The following is a 19,676-nucleotide window of genomic DNA, read 5'->3' on the forward strand; positions in this document are numbered from 1 at the left end:
CCCCCCTTTATTTTGAAAGGTACACTTCTCACTTATCTCATCATGTTGTTTGTATCAATGTATAGATACCCAGACCTGTTTATGATTGCCAGTAACATTTATCAGGGTTGGGTACTTGATAAATTAACCTGTATTATAGTCATTCAGATTTTAGAAAGTTGCTTCCTGTCTGGAAAGAATCTTAACAGAAGTGATTGATGAGATAGTTTTTATTTTTTTAAATATTTAAAAACCAAGTCATGCAGTCCTTTTAAAGTGATATGGGTATATTTGAGCACCAAAATATTGTTTATGGCCATATAAATATCATCAAATCAACTGATAAAATACCAATCAGTGCTGGACCAGGAGGGTTGTGGCTTGACAGAGTCTGTGACAGGTGCTTGTGACAATGGTTGTGACAGGTGCCTTCTTGCCTAAAGTGTGCTCTGTCCTTATGTCAAGTGGACTAGTGTCACCTGTCCAACCTCCTGGGGTTTCTTTTGAGCAGCTCTGGGTCTTCTGGTTTTCTCCCACTACTCAAGACCCCTATATGGGCAAAATATAATTGTACCATATGTTAGTCCTGAAATGACCTAGTTTGTGACAAGTGGAGGTTAAACTCTCTCTCTCCCTCTTTAATAGCTAAGGGTGATCACATGATGGGAGGTGGATGAGGGAAATTTTGCCCAGCTTTACCGCAGCATTTCTACCTACTCTTCTTGGATTCCAGTTGCCAAGAGTTCATTTATGTGCAAAGCAATGAGTACATGGGTGGACTAGATAATTTTTACTTGTCAGAAAGTCTGTTCTGCATCACTGAAACCGATGGGCCAGAACATCTTGATTAATAAATAATGTACATTCAAAAATTTCAAGCAGCTGGAGGTCAAAGGTTACATGATTATTTTAATATTACCATTTTAAAAATGAATGTATAGTGTACCTTTGCAAAAATAACACGACTGTATGTGATGTTGGCAGAAAGTTTTTGTAATAAAAAAATCAGTGGGCTTAACCCCACATTTATTTCGTTTCGTTTCCTTAACTAATAAATCCATTCCGAAATTTCTTAACCGGAAGTGAGAATGTCAACGAGAAAAATATGGCGCTAAAAACGAAAGAAAATTATTAGGAAGTAAGGAAAGGGAAAATTACGACCCTGTTGATAGTAGTTTCACAATCCATGATTATTTCCCCCCGTTACTTTGAATGGATACTAGGCAGCGAAACCATTTAACCAAATCTAGGGCCCAATCAAGGCGGAGGACCATCAGAAATCATAACATTGCATTGAGTCAACTGAAACTGAAAGTAGGCCTACTGAAGTCAATGAGTGACTTTTTTTGTCGATAAGTGATATGAAGCTGTTATTACCACCCTAGTGGACATCAACAGCTAGGTAGATGAGTTGATTGTGGGTGCGGTGACTGTGTTGACCAGTCATTGACTGATTGAGTATTGACCTCTCTCTTGCTGAAAAAGTTCGCTCTTGACGCCTTCCGCACTTCCTTTTTTTACAAGTTTTAGTGAGTTCCCGCGTGTGACTGGTATAATGGATGGGGCTGAGACTTCACTTTGCAGCTGTAAGTGTGGTCTGTTGACGTTGTATTTTCCATTTAGAAACTTCCAACACTCGATCAGTTTTTCATTCCAATTCCTGCACATTTATTTCAGATACTGTTGTTATATAGAAAGAAGAAAACATCATGGCGACTGTGAGTGGTCAACATTCAGTATACAAGATTGCTGGGGTGTCTGTTTATTTCCCGTGTAAACCCTACCCCTCACAGTTCAGTATGATGGATAAGGTGGGTGCAATAATATAAAGTAATCTTGGGTTTTCTTAGATCAGAAAATGTTAAATTTTTAATAATTTTATTTTTGTATGTACATTGTACATGTATTAGGCCACAAAAATGAAATGTTTATCTTTGTCTTTACCCATTATACAAGATTAAAAGACTTTCTAATTTAATTTGCATAAATAAATAAAATATACGTCCAGTTAAAATGTTCTCCACTTCACTTTATACTGACATGAAATCATAAAGGCTAGCTGTCTGCCCTCTATAGGCATCTTCAGATATTAATGTATATATACATGCATGCGAAAATTTAATAATCAGTATACGGTATGCAAATGAACAGGCCTGAGAATAATGATTTCAGTTGTTTTAGACACCAATGAATTACAACCTTATATTTTGAATTTATGCCTAACGATGGGTAACATATATTTAAGGTATTAATATAAGAATCCGAACTGTGCCAGACAAATTAACAGGGACCAAATGAGTTGTGTGCGTTGGCAGGTTGTAAATGTATGCCTGCTGATAATGTCTTTGGCAAATACCTTTTCTCCAGGCTTGCTATAAAAAGTATAGTGATGTACATTGTACAGTACAGAGTATACTTCAGAGTACAAATAACACTTCTATTTGCCGTTTAACCTATACAATATAATTATAGATCTGTTTGTACATATACTTGGTATATATTTTTTTAGGTTTTACTAATATTTTAATTACATGAAAGATATCAATTTATTCAATTGCCTGCTCAACATTTTGGGTTGTACTTGTAAAATGCACTACATGTAGAATCCTTACTGGACATTGTTTTGTTATTTGTAAATTTTGGTGTGTTCCTGACAATTGTGGAATCAAATTCACCAAATTTTAACGGAATTTGTAGCTATAGAGAAGTCTTGGTACAATCTTTCTTATGTTATTGGTTCTTATCCTGGTAATTATAATATTACAGATTATAAAAGGTATAGAAAGGGGACAGAACTGTTTATTAGAGAGTCCAACAGGAAGTGGTAAAAGTCTGGCCATGTTGTGTTCTGCGCTCGGATGGCAAGCAGAACAAATTGGTAAATATAATTGTTTACAATCTTCAACAATGCCATCAATTTGACGGATTCAATGTGTTTTCTATACATGCTCAATAAACGGACTTGCAGTACTTACTCTCAAATTTTGCACAAGTTACTGCCTGATATTTTGCAGGCTGTGGTGAACCCACTAAATATCAACCAATCTGTCTAATTTTTTGCAAGAATTTTTTTTTTTTTAAGAATAGGAACAGATTAGAAAATGGATGAGGCCCTCGTACATGTAACTAAATATCATTTTTGCATGGATTGTTTTTTCATCAATAGAAACAGATTAGAAAAAGGGCAAGTGCGTCTGAAAATTTTTTTATACATCGAAGGACAGTCTAAAACTGAAAACGTCCTCGACTTGAAATAAGATATGTTTTTGACCTTGAGTTAATTATTGTTTCAATTCCTTTACCATTCACCATGGAAGAATTCTGATAGCTGATAATTAAGACATACATGGATTGTGTTGTTCTTTTCAGCAAAGAAAGAAAAGGAAGATGAACAAGATGCGTTAGATAATTTAACACGTAAGTAAACATTGGTATATTGACTGCCCTGGTGTCGCATTGTCTTGAAATGCTTGTATTTCTTGTCATTTTGGGGACCTTGTTTTGTGCCTTAGGTCATACAGCTTGTCATTGAGTAGATCGTAAAGTCTGTCATTGAGTATTAGATCATAAAGTCTGTCATTGAGTCGAGTTGGAAGCTAGGATCCTAGGCTTGTACTTGAAAATGAATAGGCTAGGCTGGTCTGTGTAACTTTGTGGGTCTCCAATAGTTTCCTCCCATTACAAAACACCCATGTGTGTAATGGAATAATTGCAATAAAGATATACCATGTTAGTCTCTCTCTCTCCCTTGCTCTCTCTCTCTCTCTCTCTCTCTCTCTTGCTCTCTCTCTCTCTCTTGCTCTCTCTTGCTCTCTCTCTCTCTTGCTCTCTCTCTCTCTCTCTCTCTCTTGCTCTCTCTCTCTTGCCATTTAGATATAGTATTCATGTTATATATAAGTCATTAAGAAGAAGATTTATTACATGTAATGGTACAAATGTTGTCTGTTTTCTACAAGAATATCAGGAATTAAATTATTGTATTTAAACATGATGATAAACCATTGTCTATAACAGTGGAGCTGGAACGCATGAAAAAATAGCGGCACACCTGGCTAAATATATATGAAAAATATCTGAATTTTGCAAAATAAAAACATGGTTAAGTCAGACGGCATACAACCGTAGACAGAGACTCGTCATAGACACATAGAATTGCTCAAACTGAATAAAGAAAAACACAGCATGTACGAACAACAGTGAATACTCAATTGGGATCACATGGTTTTTCACATTTTCTTAGTGTGTCGTTCAAAATTTCATGACAGACTAAGGAAAATCTTGCGGCACACTAGTTCTGGTCTTATAACAACCTGTATTTTTTCTGTAGATTATGCTTACTCTTTCTAGAACACCAGATACAACCTCACATATCTAAAAACCTTTTGTTATTCTTTTGTAACAGGTGAAAGTTGTTGTTGTCAGTGTCATCAAGAATTACCTAAACCAATGAAACCTTCACCACCTGTTCATGAAGCTGTTCCATTTACTCCCCCTACAGATAAAGTAAACATTGGTATGTTTCCCTGTCAGATCTAAAATTTCAAACCCCAGCGATTTTTTGTGTCTGAAATTTCAAACGCAAATCGTTTTTTGTGTCTGAAATTTCAAACGCAAATCATTTTTGGAAAATTGCCCTGTAGGAGTTGTTGCCAATGATTTTAGAGCTAGAACAGACGACTTTGTAGCATGTGTTTTTTTTTAATGGGGGGAAGGTGGGGGGGGGGGGGGGTTACCAATTACTTGGTATTCTTAGTAAGTTGTGCTCTGAAGTATAATTCTTTTTTTTATTTTGAGGGGGGTTGGTTGGTCGAATGATTAGCACGTACGCGTTGTATCATAAGGTCTGTCATTGAGTTAACTAGTGTGGTTTCTATTCTCGGGATGTACATGACAAGGAGTAGGGTCGCCTGTCCAACCTTATGGGTTTTCTCTGGGTCCTCCAGTTTTCTTCCACTGCTAAAGACCCCTATGCGCAAGTGAATTATTGAAATAAAATTGAACCATGTGTTAGTTCTCTCCTCTCTCTTCTGGTTTTCTCCCACTGCTAAATACCCCTACACGCAAACAAATTATGGAAATAAAATTGAACTATGTGTTAGTTCCAAAATGACCTAGTTTGTGTTGAGTGGACGTTAAATCCCATTTCTCTCTCTCTTTTTCTTATTGACATATTATTTTGTATTTATAAAGATAAAGATGATGGTGATGAAGATGATGATTTTAAAGATAATAATACAAGTTATAGGACTCCTACTCTACACAAGGTAAACATTCTAGTCTCTAAATCTAGTCCTTGTATACAAGTTATAGGACTCCTTATATACACATGGTAAACATTATATTCTAGGTTTAATATCTAAATCTAGTCCTTGTATACAAGTTATAGGACTCCTTATATACACATGGTAAACATTATATTCTAGGTTTAATATCTAAATCTAGTCCTTGTATACAAGTTATAGGACTCCTTATATACACATGGTAAACATTATACTCTAGGTTTAATCTATAAATCTAGTCCTTGTAGTCCTTGTAACATATTTGATCTACACTAAATCAAGATCAAGCTACTTCCATAATGAATTCTTGGTTTACTTTAATGTAAGCTTTATTCAATGTGATTGTCTAAAATTATTTTGTCCAAGACAAGGTAACTGTTTATTGACTAAATTAGGTATGCTGAAAACAAAAGTAATTTAATCATTGTCTAATTTTAGTTATAATAGATTAAGCACATGCAATAGAATTTGTTTATGAAATTATCGTCTGAGTGTCTTGTTTAAGTATTGATGGACATTGTGTATGTCATCAGATATACTTATTCTTTCTTTTGAATATTTGATACAAATTATTGCTCCGTTGTATTTGTCACTTTTGAAGAAATAAATGAAATGGGGGTTCAACATACTTCTTTTCTGCACCAACTGGACTAATAAAGACGGCTATAAGCCATGCAGTGTAGCTATTAGGGAAATTTTTTGTCGAGCAACAGCACTACTGCCTACTCTTAATTGGAATTCAAACTGTCAAGGGCTCTTTTAGAGCCTTATTTTTTTGTCCCATATAAACGACTGGATGCTGTTCAGTGCAAAGCCCTCCAACCTGCACCACTGTCCATGGAGAGACAGAAAATTACCAACATCCCACGTAATCAATCCCAACATATTAATATTATAGATTAGATAAAGAGCTGGCAGTTCTCACTATAAAAGTTAAAAACTAGATAATGTAAAGGGAATTTGATGAAGATTTCAGTCAAATTGATCCACTCTGAATCATGATTTTAGAGATTGGATTTTCGGCCTAGCCTCGATCATCATTACTAAAGTCGGTACGATAAAAAACATAGTCTCGTTTATCCATTTCATGATTAAATTATGAATGAAAGTTAAGCAGCAAATGGGATCCTAATCCAGTAAATATCGCAGGCTAGCGTTGACATCAAGAGTTAATTATGGTCTGGATAAGTTAATTAATGTCTAAATAATAATTTGGATAACATTTCAGGTCTAAAGAAAGACCTGCAATAGGCAGATTTAGCTCTTACATAATGTATGGTTAATTGAGTTACTCTTTTTTAGGACCTTAAAAAACTACGTAAACATGTATCTATTAGTTACGAAGATGATTACACACCAGTTAAACAGGGAGATAACTCTACAGTAGTTAAACAGGGAGGTAACTCTACGACGTGTTGTGGGGACGCTGTTCAAGAGCAAACAGTGACAGAGGCCAATGATTGTGGTTGCTGTTGGAAAAATACAGCCCCAAGAACCAGGTAAATACCAATTTCAAATATCTGCATATTTGGGAAAGGATTTTAGATTGACGTACCTTATTAACACTTTCATAGCTAAATAAGAAGATTACTGTTTTTACGTGGGGTTATAAGTACGGAAATCTTCTGTTTTGTAACATGGTCACAACAAACAGCCACTAATATATTTGGGCAAGGTTTGACGAGTATTCGCTCGAAGTTATCAATCTAATGCAACGATACAAAATATCCGAAAAAACGTACATGACAAGGGACTTGTTATTGGTATGATGAGAATATTGTTTCTGCATCACAAATTTACCCTTCAATCTGTTAGTTTATTACTCTATCCAGCTATTAAATGCCTCAAAAATATTATGAATAACATGTTATTTGGATATACACTGATCTTTATATTTATTCATATACCACATTTCATAACACATACTTGAATATATCTAGAAGTCACATATCCATATAACTGTGTTAGTTACAAAATGATTTATTGATATTTCAGAGTACCTAAGATTTATTTTGGTACAAGAACACATAAACAAGTTTCACAGATTGTTAGAGAATTAAAGAAAACAGCTTATCATGATGTCAGGTAGGATACATGTTTAATACAATAACAGCTTATGTTGATGTCAGTTACTCCTTTTCACGTAATAGCAGGGAATCGAAACCTTGCCTCTTGACTCAATGACATACCTAGTGATGCAACAGACACGCGATAACCACTCGCGGTCTCTCCCTCCCCCCGTGTAAATAGGTGTATATTACTAAAATGTTGTATTTCAGAATGACCATATTAGGAAGTAGAGAATATACATGTATTCATCCAGCTGTATCAAGATCGTCCAATAAGAATGAAGGATGTGCAGAACTATTGAAGGTAGGCAGACTTTCTATATAGAGATTTCTGAGAAATGACACTTTTACCATTGTAGCTCATTTAAGAAACCGCCCGTCAACAACAGAACTTGTATATTTTTAAGTGGGGGAGGGGGGGGCAGTAGTTTCTAATGGTTCAATTACTAAAGGGTTAATGATCCTTGTGACCATTAAAGATGCATAATAATCCTCCACACTTACAAGTGCATCATCTACTGATCAAAATTGGAGAAAGAACAACTCGCTTCACATCAAAAGACTACCCCAAACTTTAAAGGAAACCAGAACATCAGAGTCCTTTAAATCATGCCTGAAGACTCGCTTATTTAATTGTCAATACTAAAGGCCAGTGCCATGGAGTAGAACAGTTCTAGATGAGAGGCGCTATATAAATTCATTATTATTATTGATGTCGATTTATTCTGACCATTAATGCGCTGTTGTGGCAACGGCAACATTTTAGACCCCACGTGTTAAAGGATTTCTGTCTATTTTGACTGAATATTATTAAATTTTATTATGTTTATCAGGGTCCTGGTTGCAGAAATTATGATAGAACCAAACGAATGGAATCACAGAGAACAATAAAAACAATGGGATTAGACTCCGCCTGGGATTTAGAAGATCTGGTTGGATTGTGTAAAACTGCTACGGTAAGGGACATTATTGAAATGGTCAAATCTACTTTTACTGTAGGTATATACACTGTAACCTGGATATCATTCAGTCTTGTGTATTTAACACTAATTTCTTTCAATATCAAATCTCCGTTTAAAAACTTGTAAAAATCATTTAAAATCACCAAAAATCATCTAATTTGTACTTGTGTCCAGTTTAAAGCTGAATGATTAATTTTGATAATGAGTGTCCAATTTTCAAGTATTTAATTTCCTGACCACTGTTCAAAAATTAATCATTATACATCAATAGTCAATTGGGTTGTTTGTATTTTAACAATGATCGAGAAATTAAACAAAGATTTGATATTGAATGAACGTGAAAGAAATTAGTGCTAAATGCGCAAGATTAAATGATACCCAGATTACAGTGATAACTGTAATGGAAAATCTATACTAAAATTTGTGACTGTCATTGGTTTGTCTATCTGTTCATTTTAAGCAGCTACACTAGGGCTGTCCCGAGGCTGACATTTGTTGTATAGGGGTAGCTTGGACCGGGAAGTAACATGGGGTTTAATGTCCTACTGTTCTGCTCCAACTGGGCTAATGAAGACGGGCATACGCCATACAGTGTGCTTTAAGGGAAATTTTGCCTGATCAGTGGCACTACGGCCTACTATTATATCGAATTCCAACCGCCAAAGAATCTTTTACATGCACACCAATATTGGATCCCGATTTTTTGTCTCATCCAAATGACAAGACAGTTGTCCTTGTCAGGCCCTCCGTTCTGCACCACTGACAAGGAGAAACCACGCCGGAAAATCCCAATGAACTTTCCCGGCCAATGCAGTTTGGATCTGTATTTTGATCAGTTCGATCAAGTAATAAATTTCTTGAATATTTTATCTTTTTTCAGGCATGTCCTTATTTTTTAAGCCGTGGATTGAAAGCGCAATCAGAGTTGATCATCTGTCCATATAACTATCTTATTGATCCTCTTATACGAGACAGTGTAAGTAATTATATATATAACTATCTTATACGAGACAGTGTAAGTAATTATATGCTCAGTAAATGGGTTCATCTGTTTTTTGTGTGTCATTTTTCTTTTCAATTTAAAAAGACTGCTAAGTAGTTTAGTTATTAGATTAAAGGAGCCCAAACTCTGTACACATTTGTGTTCAAGCATAAATATCCTTATCAGTTATATTCTGCTGAGATCCAACATTGATTTGCAACTTAGAACGTGCTATGGGCACTATATCTCTTAAAAGATCACACTCAATGATAATATGTCATTATTGACATTACAGGAATGGCTGCAAATTATCTAATAACATATCACAATATATTAAACTAGTGCAGTACATGATTACAATATATTGTAAACAATTTTGCATATATTTATGAACTTTTTAGATCAAATATTGGAATAAAAATATTTAACATATAAATTTAACTTGGTTTAAAAGTTTTGTTTATTTAATGTTGATAGATGGAGCTGAATTTAAAAGACCAGATAATGATTTTAGATGAGGCCCACAATATAGAAGATTCGTCTCGAGAAGCTGCCAGTCAAACTGTTCATTTAGAAACTCTGGAAAAGATGATTCGGGACATAGATACACTTGGTAAGGATTCACTTGGATTAAACATACATTATGCAAGAGCTAAATCTGCCTATTGCAGGTCTTTCTTTAGGCCTTTAACATACATTATGCAAGAGCTAAATCTGCCTTTTCTGTTATGTCTTTATTTAAGCTTCAGATGTTATAGAAATTATTAATTAGACCTTTATTTACATGACAAGCTCAAAATCCACTCTATAGACCTTCGGATGGCTTGGATACAACATGGATTTAGACAGTCGTCCATTTAAAATTAAATCAAGAAATGGCCAACTAAGCTAACGTTTACCTTTAGTCACTGACGTCACTGCCGGAAATTTCCAATGAAAGGCCTGCCAAGCGAGGGTACCATAGTCATTGAGAATGTTACTTGATAATCAAGGATATGTGGGTGGAGTTATTGTCTGTCAATCAAACGATCATGGATTTAGACAGTCGTCCATTTAAAATTAAATCAAGAAATGGCCAACCAAGCTAACGTTTACCTTTAGTCACTGACGTCACTGCCGGAAATTTCCAATGAAAGGCCTGCCAAGCGAGGGTACCATAGTCATTGAGAATGTTACTTGATAATCAAGGATATGTGGGTGGAGTTATTGTCTGTCAGTCAAACGATCGGCAATTCTCGTAGACGGTGCGGACACATTTGATGCCTATTTCTAGTCCAAACTTCCAACAGTGACAACTGCGTTCAGAATAAAGTAATTTGACTGAAATTTTTAATATTTACTTTTTTGATCATCTATTTTTTGAATTATTATAGCAAGAATGGCCAACTCTTTATTAAACTCTTAACTAATGTATCTTTAAAGAGATGATTTAATTAGCTCAATCCCTCAAAAGGTGGCAATCATGTAAGCAGCGCAAAGAAATAAAATGGGGTTTAATGTCCTACTAATATCTGGACGAACCGGACTAATGAAGATTGGCATAGGCCATGTGGTGTGCTATAAGGGAAATTTTGCACAGACAGTAGTGTTTCCGTCTAGTCAGGGGGGTTGGGTGGCCGAATGGTTAACACGTGCACATGAAATCACAAGGTCTGTCATTGATTCAAGTGGTGTGGTTTTCGATTCCCCGCTTGTACGTGACAAGGAGTAGGGTCACCTGTACAACGTTGTGGTTTTCTCAAGGCACTCTGGTTTCCTCCCACTGCTAAAGACCCCAACACACTAGCGAATTATTGAAATAAAATTGAACCATATGTTAGTCCCGAAATGGCCTAGTTTGTGTGTGTGTGTTATTGATTTATTACAATAAATTGTTGATTTGTTTTTTCAGTTGAATTAAATGTTAAAGTTGGTGACCATTTGAAATTAAAGAATATGGTAAGTAAATTTTGTTAACAGTAGTAGGCATTAATGTTACATCTGAAACAATAGTAGGGGAAAAATTTGTTTTAAGGCAGGACACTACCTAAGAATTTTACATTGATAACAGAAACTTGCCATTTAGTGTAATATTAGTATATGATGTCCCAAATCAGATTTGATAATTTGAGCGCAAAATGTTTATTTGTTGTCATGGAAATGGTGGCCATTTTGGATTTTTTTATATATTCACGGTGGCTATGTTAGGAAATCAAAATCTTCAACAATTTTATTGAAACAAACTATTTGTGATTTGGAATAACATATATAGGCATTAAAGAGTGCAATAAGGCATAAATTTTACTATTTGAATGTTAATAAAGAACATTATGCATCCCACATAAAACAAGTGGGTGTGGCCGAACACACCACTAAAAGGATTTTGTACTATAAAATGTCCAAATGTATAACAAACACTTTGAAAATCACCTTATTGCAAACAGTAGCTATAGCACTAATCGTATTCCAAAGATGAGACCATTATCTCTCATAGATTTTGAGAATTTGATTTTCTAAGACCTGATATGGGTGAAAAATTGAGTACGGAAAAAAGCAAGTTAAAAGTTAAAAATTTGATTTACCTATACAAATGACTAAATATTTAACACTATATAATATAAAGGCTGGACACGACTTGAAAAATCAACAAATTTTAATTATTTTGGGCAATTTTAGCTGATATCAAAATTTGACAGATCAATCTATACAGAGTGTTTTGTAAGGTAGTGTCCTGCCTTAACTGCATTTTTATGGACAATTGTGGTCTTTATATGAGATCTCCTGTTTTTTTGGTGAAGCTCCATAGATCATTGGTGGATAACATGCTGTATAAGTGTTCATAATATTAAAGTAATGGTTCGTGAATTGCATTTTGTCTTGAATCATTAGAAATTCAACTTTCACAACACTGTAGTTTGTAAGAAATGAAATGAAATGGGGTTTAACATCCTACTGTTCTGCTCCGAACTGGGCTAATAAAAACGGGCATATGCCATACAGTGTGCTATGAGGGAAATTTTTCCCGGACAGCGGCACTATGGCCTACTCTTATATCAAATTTCAACTGTCATGGGATCTTTGATGTGCACGCCAATGGGTACACAGGACCTTGGTTTTTCGTCCCATCTGAATGACTAGACAACTGTCCTTGTCAGGCCCCCCCGTCCTGCATCACTGATAAGGGGGAATCATGCCGGAAAATCTGGATGAACTCTCTCGGCCAATACAGGGATCGAATACCCGACCTCCAGGCTAGCAAGCCAGTGACTTACCCACTTAGCCACCTTGATCCCCAAGTTTGTAAGAGCTTCCTATATTGCATAAATCATGCTTACAGACTTTAATAATAATAATCATTGTAATTGATTGTCTGACTGATTGATTGTAAATGATGTGTTCAAATTTTTGTTTTGTTTTAGGCAGTGTCACTGATAGATTTCATCAACAGGAATTCGTTAAACTTGGAACAGAAAGATTTTGAACAATCGTCTAAAATCTGGTCTGGTTTTGATATTGTAGCTCAGCTAGAGTCAATCGACATGGGACCAAAAGACTTTCCAGAATTGATTGTGAGTTCTATTTTGTTTACTTTGACCTACCAAGGCCTGTCTAGGATCTCACATCCTAATTCTGTCTGAAAATCTGTTCTAAAGGCTAGCTCACATCCCGCCATATGTGCTACTAGGGGTAGTCTATGGAGGAAATTTTATTAAACCCGTGTATGAAACTTACATGTCACTTGCGTGTGTTTGGCAGCGTAGAAGATAGCAGACTTGCTGTAGAGGCTTTTGGTCCCACACACATACAAAATTTTCACCATGTTTCTTGCGGTTGGTTTGCAAGTTACCAAACCCGACAACCCATGCGTGTCAGAAAAAAACCCCCTGTTAATTGCATTGTGTATTTTGTAATTTTGTAATTTAGCTCTTGAATAATGTATGTTTAAGTTTTCTCTATTGTAAATTAATATTAACAGATAGACCTTTTTAGCTACCCTAGATATGGGTACGTTTTGATTTTGAATTTGATCAGTTATATTATGGAGTTGTTTATTTATTATAGAGTGCTTTAGCGAGAGTTTCTGAACCAGTGGATGATGAAATGAAACAAAGAATGGGACATGATGGGAAGTTACCCAACTCAGCTATGTCATGTATAGAACAGATATTTCTAGTATGTAAGAACATGTACCAGAATGACATGAAATTTGTAGAGGATTACAGGTACTATATTCAGATCGATTTCAGTTCTTTGTTTTATGTTGACCGTTTGGCATCTGTATTGTAATGTCTGAAAATACAGCTCACACTATCACCTCACAACGCCAAGGGTACACCAATTAAAGACCGTATATGCTAGGTGTTCTGCATGTTCCCGAAGCAACATGAGTTTTACAAGATCTTGACTCAATTCCCAAACTTATAGCTACGTTATCTCCCTTTAATGCAGACAAGTGAACAATAGCGTCCAATCAGAGGTTGTGACACAAACACACTGTAATCACGACAGAAACCTTGACATTGAACGCACTTAAACTTTGCAATTCGATTATCACAGGTAGACATTTTAGCTGGAAAGCTTGAAATTCGCGATGATCGAGGAATCTGATAGACCTCCAGCTGGGTCAGCAGCAAATCGAAATTAGTACCGATATATGCAGTGTATTACATGAAGGGCTTGATAAGAGGATGTACAGAGTTCAAGCCATCTGTTGAAGATGGGTGTTCTGAGGAGGTCTAAGGAGCAGTAGTTTGGTCAGTTTTTAAAACTGAGCTACAAAATTCAATTTAATAAAGGTCACTTCTCTCATATTTGATCAAGGAAGTGAGTGTTATCAGTAGGAGAGAGAGTTTAACGTCCACTCAACACAAACTAGGTAATTTTGGGACTAGGGGTCTTTAGCAGTGGGAGGAAACCGGAGGTTGGACAGGCGACCCTACTCCTTGTCATGTTCAACACCCCGCCAGTTGAATTATCAGTAGGAAACAGGAGCTAAAGGCAAAGGGTTAACTTTTGTAAAAATAATAACTTATGTATTAATAAAAATAACATTTGTATTAATAATAACATTTGTATTAATAATAATAACATTTGTATTAATAATAATAACATTTGTATTAATAATAATAACATTTGTATAAATAATAATAAATAATTTAATCAATACAGTGTGTATGATAATAATAAGATTATTTAAAATACAGATGTGACGTCATCCTTTGATGTTGGCATACCATTATTTCAAATAATGGTATACTAGTTGAAATATTGAACCCGTGTGATGTATTTCATTGCAAAGCATGTGCGAGTGTCTGTATTTTAAGTAGGGCTGGGTATCGATAGTGATTTTTACTATCGATAATCGGCAATGAAATGTCGGTCGATAATCGATAGTATCGAAAACAAACTTATTTTCACAGTCGTCATCAAGACTGGATACAGTGTAAGTTCAAAGTTCAAAACCATACGAAGTTGCGAAAGATCGTTTGCTCCTGTCTAAGGAGATTTATTTGGAGAACATTAATAAAACTTGTTATATCACGTATATATACGTAAATTGATATTGTTTATTATTAAAATAATGCAGCCGTGGTTCCGAATGAAGAAATATCGTAAATAATTATGTTAAGGGACCAAAATGAACTTGTTCCGATTCAAAACATTGCGTACGTGCGCGCGAAAATATCAATATGGCAGACGAATTCTGAAGCTTGCAAAGGGAAATAACTTTAACTTTATTTACACATCCGGGTATCTCCGATTTAGCGATATTCAACAATAATTTCTTCCAAACTAAAATAACGTTTCAATGAGAGTGAATTTATGAAAACGGCTGTTCAATAAGCAGTCACAATTTTGTTATGTGTTACATTGATACTTGATAGTAATTAAAGTGAGCGGTGTATTATGATTAACTGAAAGAAAACATTGACATTTCAGACGCAAGAAAAATAGACGAAGAGCGATAATCGATAGTAACCCACCGCTATCGATAGTACTTTTCTGGGCCGTCCAATCGATTTATATCGATATTTTACCCAGCCCTAATTTTAAGTTGTTTAATGATCTAGTGCAAGACATTGCGTAATATATAGATAAAGTACTCAGGCAATATCAGTATATATCTTAATGTCTCTCACTCGAGCATTAAACTACACTTATTTCCTATATGTTTTCATTATATTAATAGAGTTTTGGTAATATTTTCAGGGTTTCTTTGTTAAAATCAACAACATATTCTAACATAGCTACAGTAAGTCTTTAAATTTATCTCTTAATAAGTATTTATAAAAACATGTCAAAATTTTGTCTGTTTTTATCTGTCTTTGAAAGATTTTAGTTTTTAGGCCAAAGCAATTGAACGATAGTTCTTTAGGGTCTTGAAAAAAGCTAACTCATATCATTATTCTTTGCCGGAGTACCCGAGAAAACCCATGAGGTTTGATAGACGGCCCAACTCCTTATCACGTACAAGCAGGAATTGAAACAACGCTACTTCACTCATTGACAGACCTTATGAATTAATGTGCATGTACCATATTAATATCCATGTTTTACAACATTCACTGCTCGACTCTATAGAATATTCACTAATTCTAAATAAGGAGTCACCAATTTGGGGGGTCACTTTAGAGATAATCATTAATTTATATAAAACACTTATTATTTGACATCTTCTTTATTCTGTATTTGTAGAACGGCAAGTGGTTGAACCCTAAACAAAGACGAGGACGTAAGTACTTTAACTCTTTGTAATGTACTTTTTTTTAAGGGTCTCGTGGTATTCGGGAGAGGTGGGGGTGTTGACCAGATTGAATTCTTTTCTGGATCTTTCAGTTGAGTTTTCTAATGTGATGAGTGTAATGAATACAACTTGTATATACAACTCTTTATATTTTATAGATAGAGTACCAGTTGTTACATATACACTTAATTTCTGGTGTATGAGTCCAGCTGTTGTAAGTATATAGTTCTTTTATAACACTTGATCAAGGGCATTTCACAGTAATCAAAGTACTGTGTTAATGGGATGTTAAAGATGGGTTCCCGCGTTCAAACTGAGTGATTTAATCGTATATATGGACTAAAAACATAATCAAACTAATTAATTTGTCATAATTTTGCTTCAAATCCTTCACAAACATTGCAATTGTGAAGGAATGTCCTGCTATAAAAATTTGATCAAACCAGGTCATGTTAACATCACGTGACTTACCTCTCTTAGAAGTCAAAGGAGAATTCATTGCATACATAAGACGATGTTATCTTTAATCGCTTACTATTTATTACAAATATCGAATCCTAATTAAATTCTCGGATTATCTACTACCCGCGTGTTTTTCCGTCATTTTTATCTCAGAAAATGTAGTTTATCAACTTGTTCATCAAGCGCTCAATGTTCGCGTGTGACCTTTGACATCACGCGTGCAGAAATTCCTAATCGTCAGGCTGTTGATTAGGGAAACCCTTACATTTTTGTCCTGTATACGTTCCATGAGTGTTTTTCGGGAAATCCAGTATTTTTCTAGTAAAATTGGATATCTCTACTTTCCATATATACCAAAATGACCATACTTTTATTGGAAATAACCACCCGATAAATACTTTTCTGGGAACCCATATTTAAGCTTGCCATTCCATTTTTAAATAGAGTGGATCAGTCCTGGTCCAAATCTTTGAAACCAGAACTGGTTCCCATACACTTCCTAATATTCTTGCTTTTGGTACTGTTCTTCAAAAAAAAAATCTTAGGCTCTACATGAAAATTGACATGCTTGTTCTTTGGACAATTTAGCAGTGATTGACCGACTTCGAATGGTGCTGACTCAACCAGGAGATACAAGGTTCGATCCTGGGGTTGATCGAGAAAGTACTTATGGTTTCTTTCCAGAGATAGGTACCATTGTGCAGGACAGAAAGCCTGGCAAAGAAATAAGATCCTTCCTTTCAGCACGATCCCTTGGCAGCTGGAATTCGATATAAAAGGAGGCCGCAGCGCCCATGTCGGGACAGACTTTCCTTCATAGCACACTGTATGGTCTTCATTAGCCCAATTGGAGAAAAACAGTAGGACGTTAAACCCCATTACATTTCATTTCTGCAACAACTATGAAACTTCAGACTTGTCATTTAATTCAATACTCAAGGTTTGATTGTTTAATAAACAAAATGCTGATTAAATTGATTTTGTATTACAGGCGTTCTCTAGTTTAAGTGATTGTCGTTGTATTGTGTTAAGTAGCGGAACTCTATCACCTATGACATCGTTTCAATCAGAACTTGGTCTACCGTTTCCTATTCAACTAGAAGCCAGTCACGTCATCAAAGATAATCAGGTTTGATTTTATTTTCGTAGCCTTTGATAGTTGAGGCATTGATCTTGGAATAGAATGCCTTGTGTGTGATTTTATTTAATTAGGTCAATGATTCTCAAACTTGACTGCTAGGGGAGGAAGTCAAATTTTAAGGGCAGGATTTTAGCCAGGACAATGTAATCAAATGTAATTCCAATATACACAACTATAAAGCCTGTTTTCCGCGTACACGTTTTCTCTGTGCATTAGACCGACTTCTTGATGGCGAAAACACATACATGTTTGGGACTATTCAGTTTTTAATTTTTGAAAAGCTTGCGAATCGAAATATGATCCATTGACATAAAAATTTCTTTATTTTTTCATTTGATTGCAATTAAGTAATTGTTGGGAGGAATGTGAACTTGAGAACCATTTTATTTTAGTATATTAAAGGTCTGGGTAGGGGCTGTATTATAGTATACTGTATATTAAAGGTCTGGGTAGGGGCTGTATTATAGTATACTGTATATTAAAGGTCTGGGTAGGAGCTGTATTATAGTATAATGTATATTATAGGTCTGGGTAGGAGCTGTATTATAATATAATGTATGTTGTAGGTCTGGGTAGGGGCTGTATTATAGTATACTGTATATTAAAGGTCTGGGTAGGAGCTGTATTATAGTATAATGTATATTAAAGGTCTGGGTAGGAGCTGTATTATAGTATACATGTAATGTATATTATAGGTCTGGGTAGGAGCTGTATTATAATATAATGTATATTATAGGTCTGGGTAGGGGCTGTATTATAATATAATGTATATTATAGGTCTGGGTAGGGGCTGTATTATAATATAATGTATATTATAGGTCTGGGATGGGGCTGTATTATAATATAATGTATATTATAGGTCTGGGTAGGAGCTGTATTATAATATACTGTATACTGTAGGTCTGGGTAGGGGTTGTATTATAATATACTGTATATTATAGGTCTGGGTAGGAGCTGTATTATAATATAATGTATATTATAGGTCTGGGTAGGGGCTGTATTATAATATAATGTATATTATAGGTCTGGGTAGGGGCTGTATTATAATATAATGTATATTATAGGTCTGGGCAGGGGCTGTATTATAATATATTGTATATTGTAGGGCTGGGTAGGGGCTGTATTATAATATACTGTATATTATAGGTCTGGGTAGGGGCTGTATTATAATATAATGTTTCTTGTAGGTCTGGGTAGGGGCTGTATTATAATATACTGTATATTATAGGTCTGGGTAGGGGCTGTATTATAATATAATGTATATTATAGGTCTGGGTAGGAGCTGTAGGACAAGGACCAACAGGTACATCATTACAAGCTGTTTACAGAAATCTAGAAACTTTCAACTTTCAAGATGAACTTGGACAACTTGTTTTAAAAGTTTGTCAGGTAAAAACATGTTATAAGTTTGTACACAGTTCAACTTCCTATTACAGGTGTGTTACTGCCTGTAAATTTACTAGGATTGAATTTCTGTAAAACCAGTTGTCTGTTTTCGATGCTCAACATGGTGAACATATAAATTATTTTTGTTTAATACCCAGGATGTTTACATAATAAATGGTTAAATTATCTTTTGTGTTTTGCATAGATTTTAATCCATCATTTCTCTTTTAATATATTTATTTATATTATTTCAGACAGTACCACATGGTGTATTGTGTTTTCTTCCATCATATAAAGTTCTAGAAAAGCTTACACAAAGATGGAAGGTGGGTATTAAAAGTTTCTGTCGTGGCCACGAGGGGTGTGTGGCCCAATCGTTTAACGTGTGTATGTTGAATCATAAAGTCTGTCATTGAGTCAACTGGCGTGGTTTCAATTCACTGCTGGTATGTGACAAGGGGTAGGGTCACCTGTCCAACCTTGTGGATTTTTTCTGTGTCCACTCACTTCTAAAGATCCCTTCTGTGCGAGCAAATTATTGAAATAAAATTGAACTATATGATAGTCCTGAAATTACCTAGTTTCACTTATTTTTTACTTTGAAAAGGGTCCGTTTTACTGACCCGAAATAGACCTGGGATAATTTCTGAATCATTTCCCTTTTTATTCAAATCTTTTTCTTACGGCCTTGT

At 35.1% G+C, this 19,676-nt stretch overlaps 1 protein-coding gene across 1 annotated transcript; it reads left to right on the forward strand.

Moving 5' to 3' along the window:
* Positions 1–1,674: 1,674 nt before the first annotated feature.
* LOC126824467 (Fanconi anemia group J protein) lies at positions 1,675–18,024 on the forward strand. Its single transcript, XM_056101788.1, has 19 exons — positions 1,675–1,790; positions 2,746–2,857; positions 3,349–3,396; positions 4,382–4,492; positions 5,170–5,243; positions 6,561–6,757; positions 7,254–7,343; positions 7,538–7,631; positions 8,161–8,283; positions 9,170–9,265; positions 9,749–9,884; positions 11,163–11,209; positions 12,670–12,819; positions 13,313–13,473; positions 15,461–15,503; positions 15,947–15,983; positions 16,154–16,209; positions 17,449–17,586; positions 18,001–18,024. Exons 1-19 carry the CDS (start codon positions 1,689–1,691, stop codon positions 18,022–18,024), a joined length of 1,839 nt encoding a protein of 612 aa, XP_055957763.1. The 5' UTR covers positions 1,675–1,688.
* Positions 18,025–19,676: the final 1,652 nt, after the last annotated feature.

The sequence above is a fragment of the Patella vulgata genome, chromosome 6, assembly GCF_932274485.2.
Source record: "Patella vulgata chromosome 6, xgPatVulg1.2, whole genome shotgun sequence".
Lineage (NCBI taxonomy): Eukaryota > Metazoa > Mollusca > Gastropoda > Patellidae > Patella > Patella vulgata.

Excerpts from the sequence above, each read along its gene's own strand:
- LOC126824467 (XM_056101788.1), top strand. The coding sequence starts at position 1,689 with ATGGCGACTGTGAGTGGTCAACATTCAGTATACAAGATTGCTGGGGTG. Across the intron at positions 7,632-8,160 it reads GATGTGCAGAACTATTGAAG|GGTCCTGGTTGCAGAAATTA; the intron begins GTAGGCAGACTT and ends TATGTTTATCAG. Across the intron at positions 13,474-15,460 it reads AAATTTGTAGAGGATTACAG|GGTTTCTTTGTTAAAATCAA; the intron begins GTACTATATTCA and ends TAATATTTTCAG.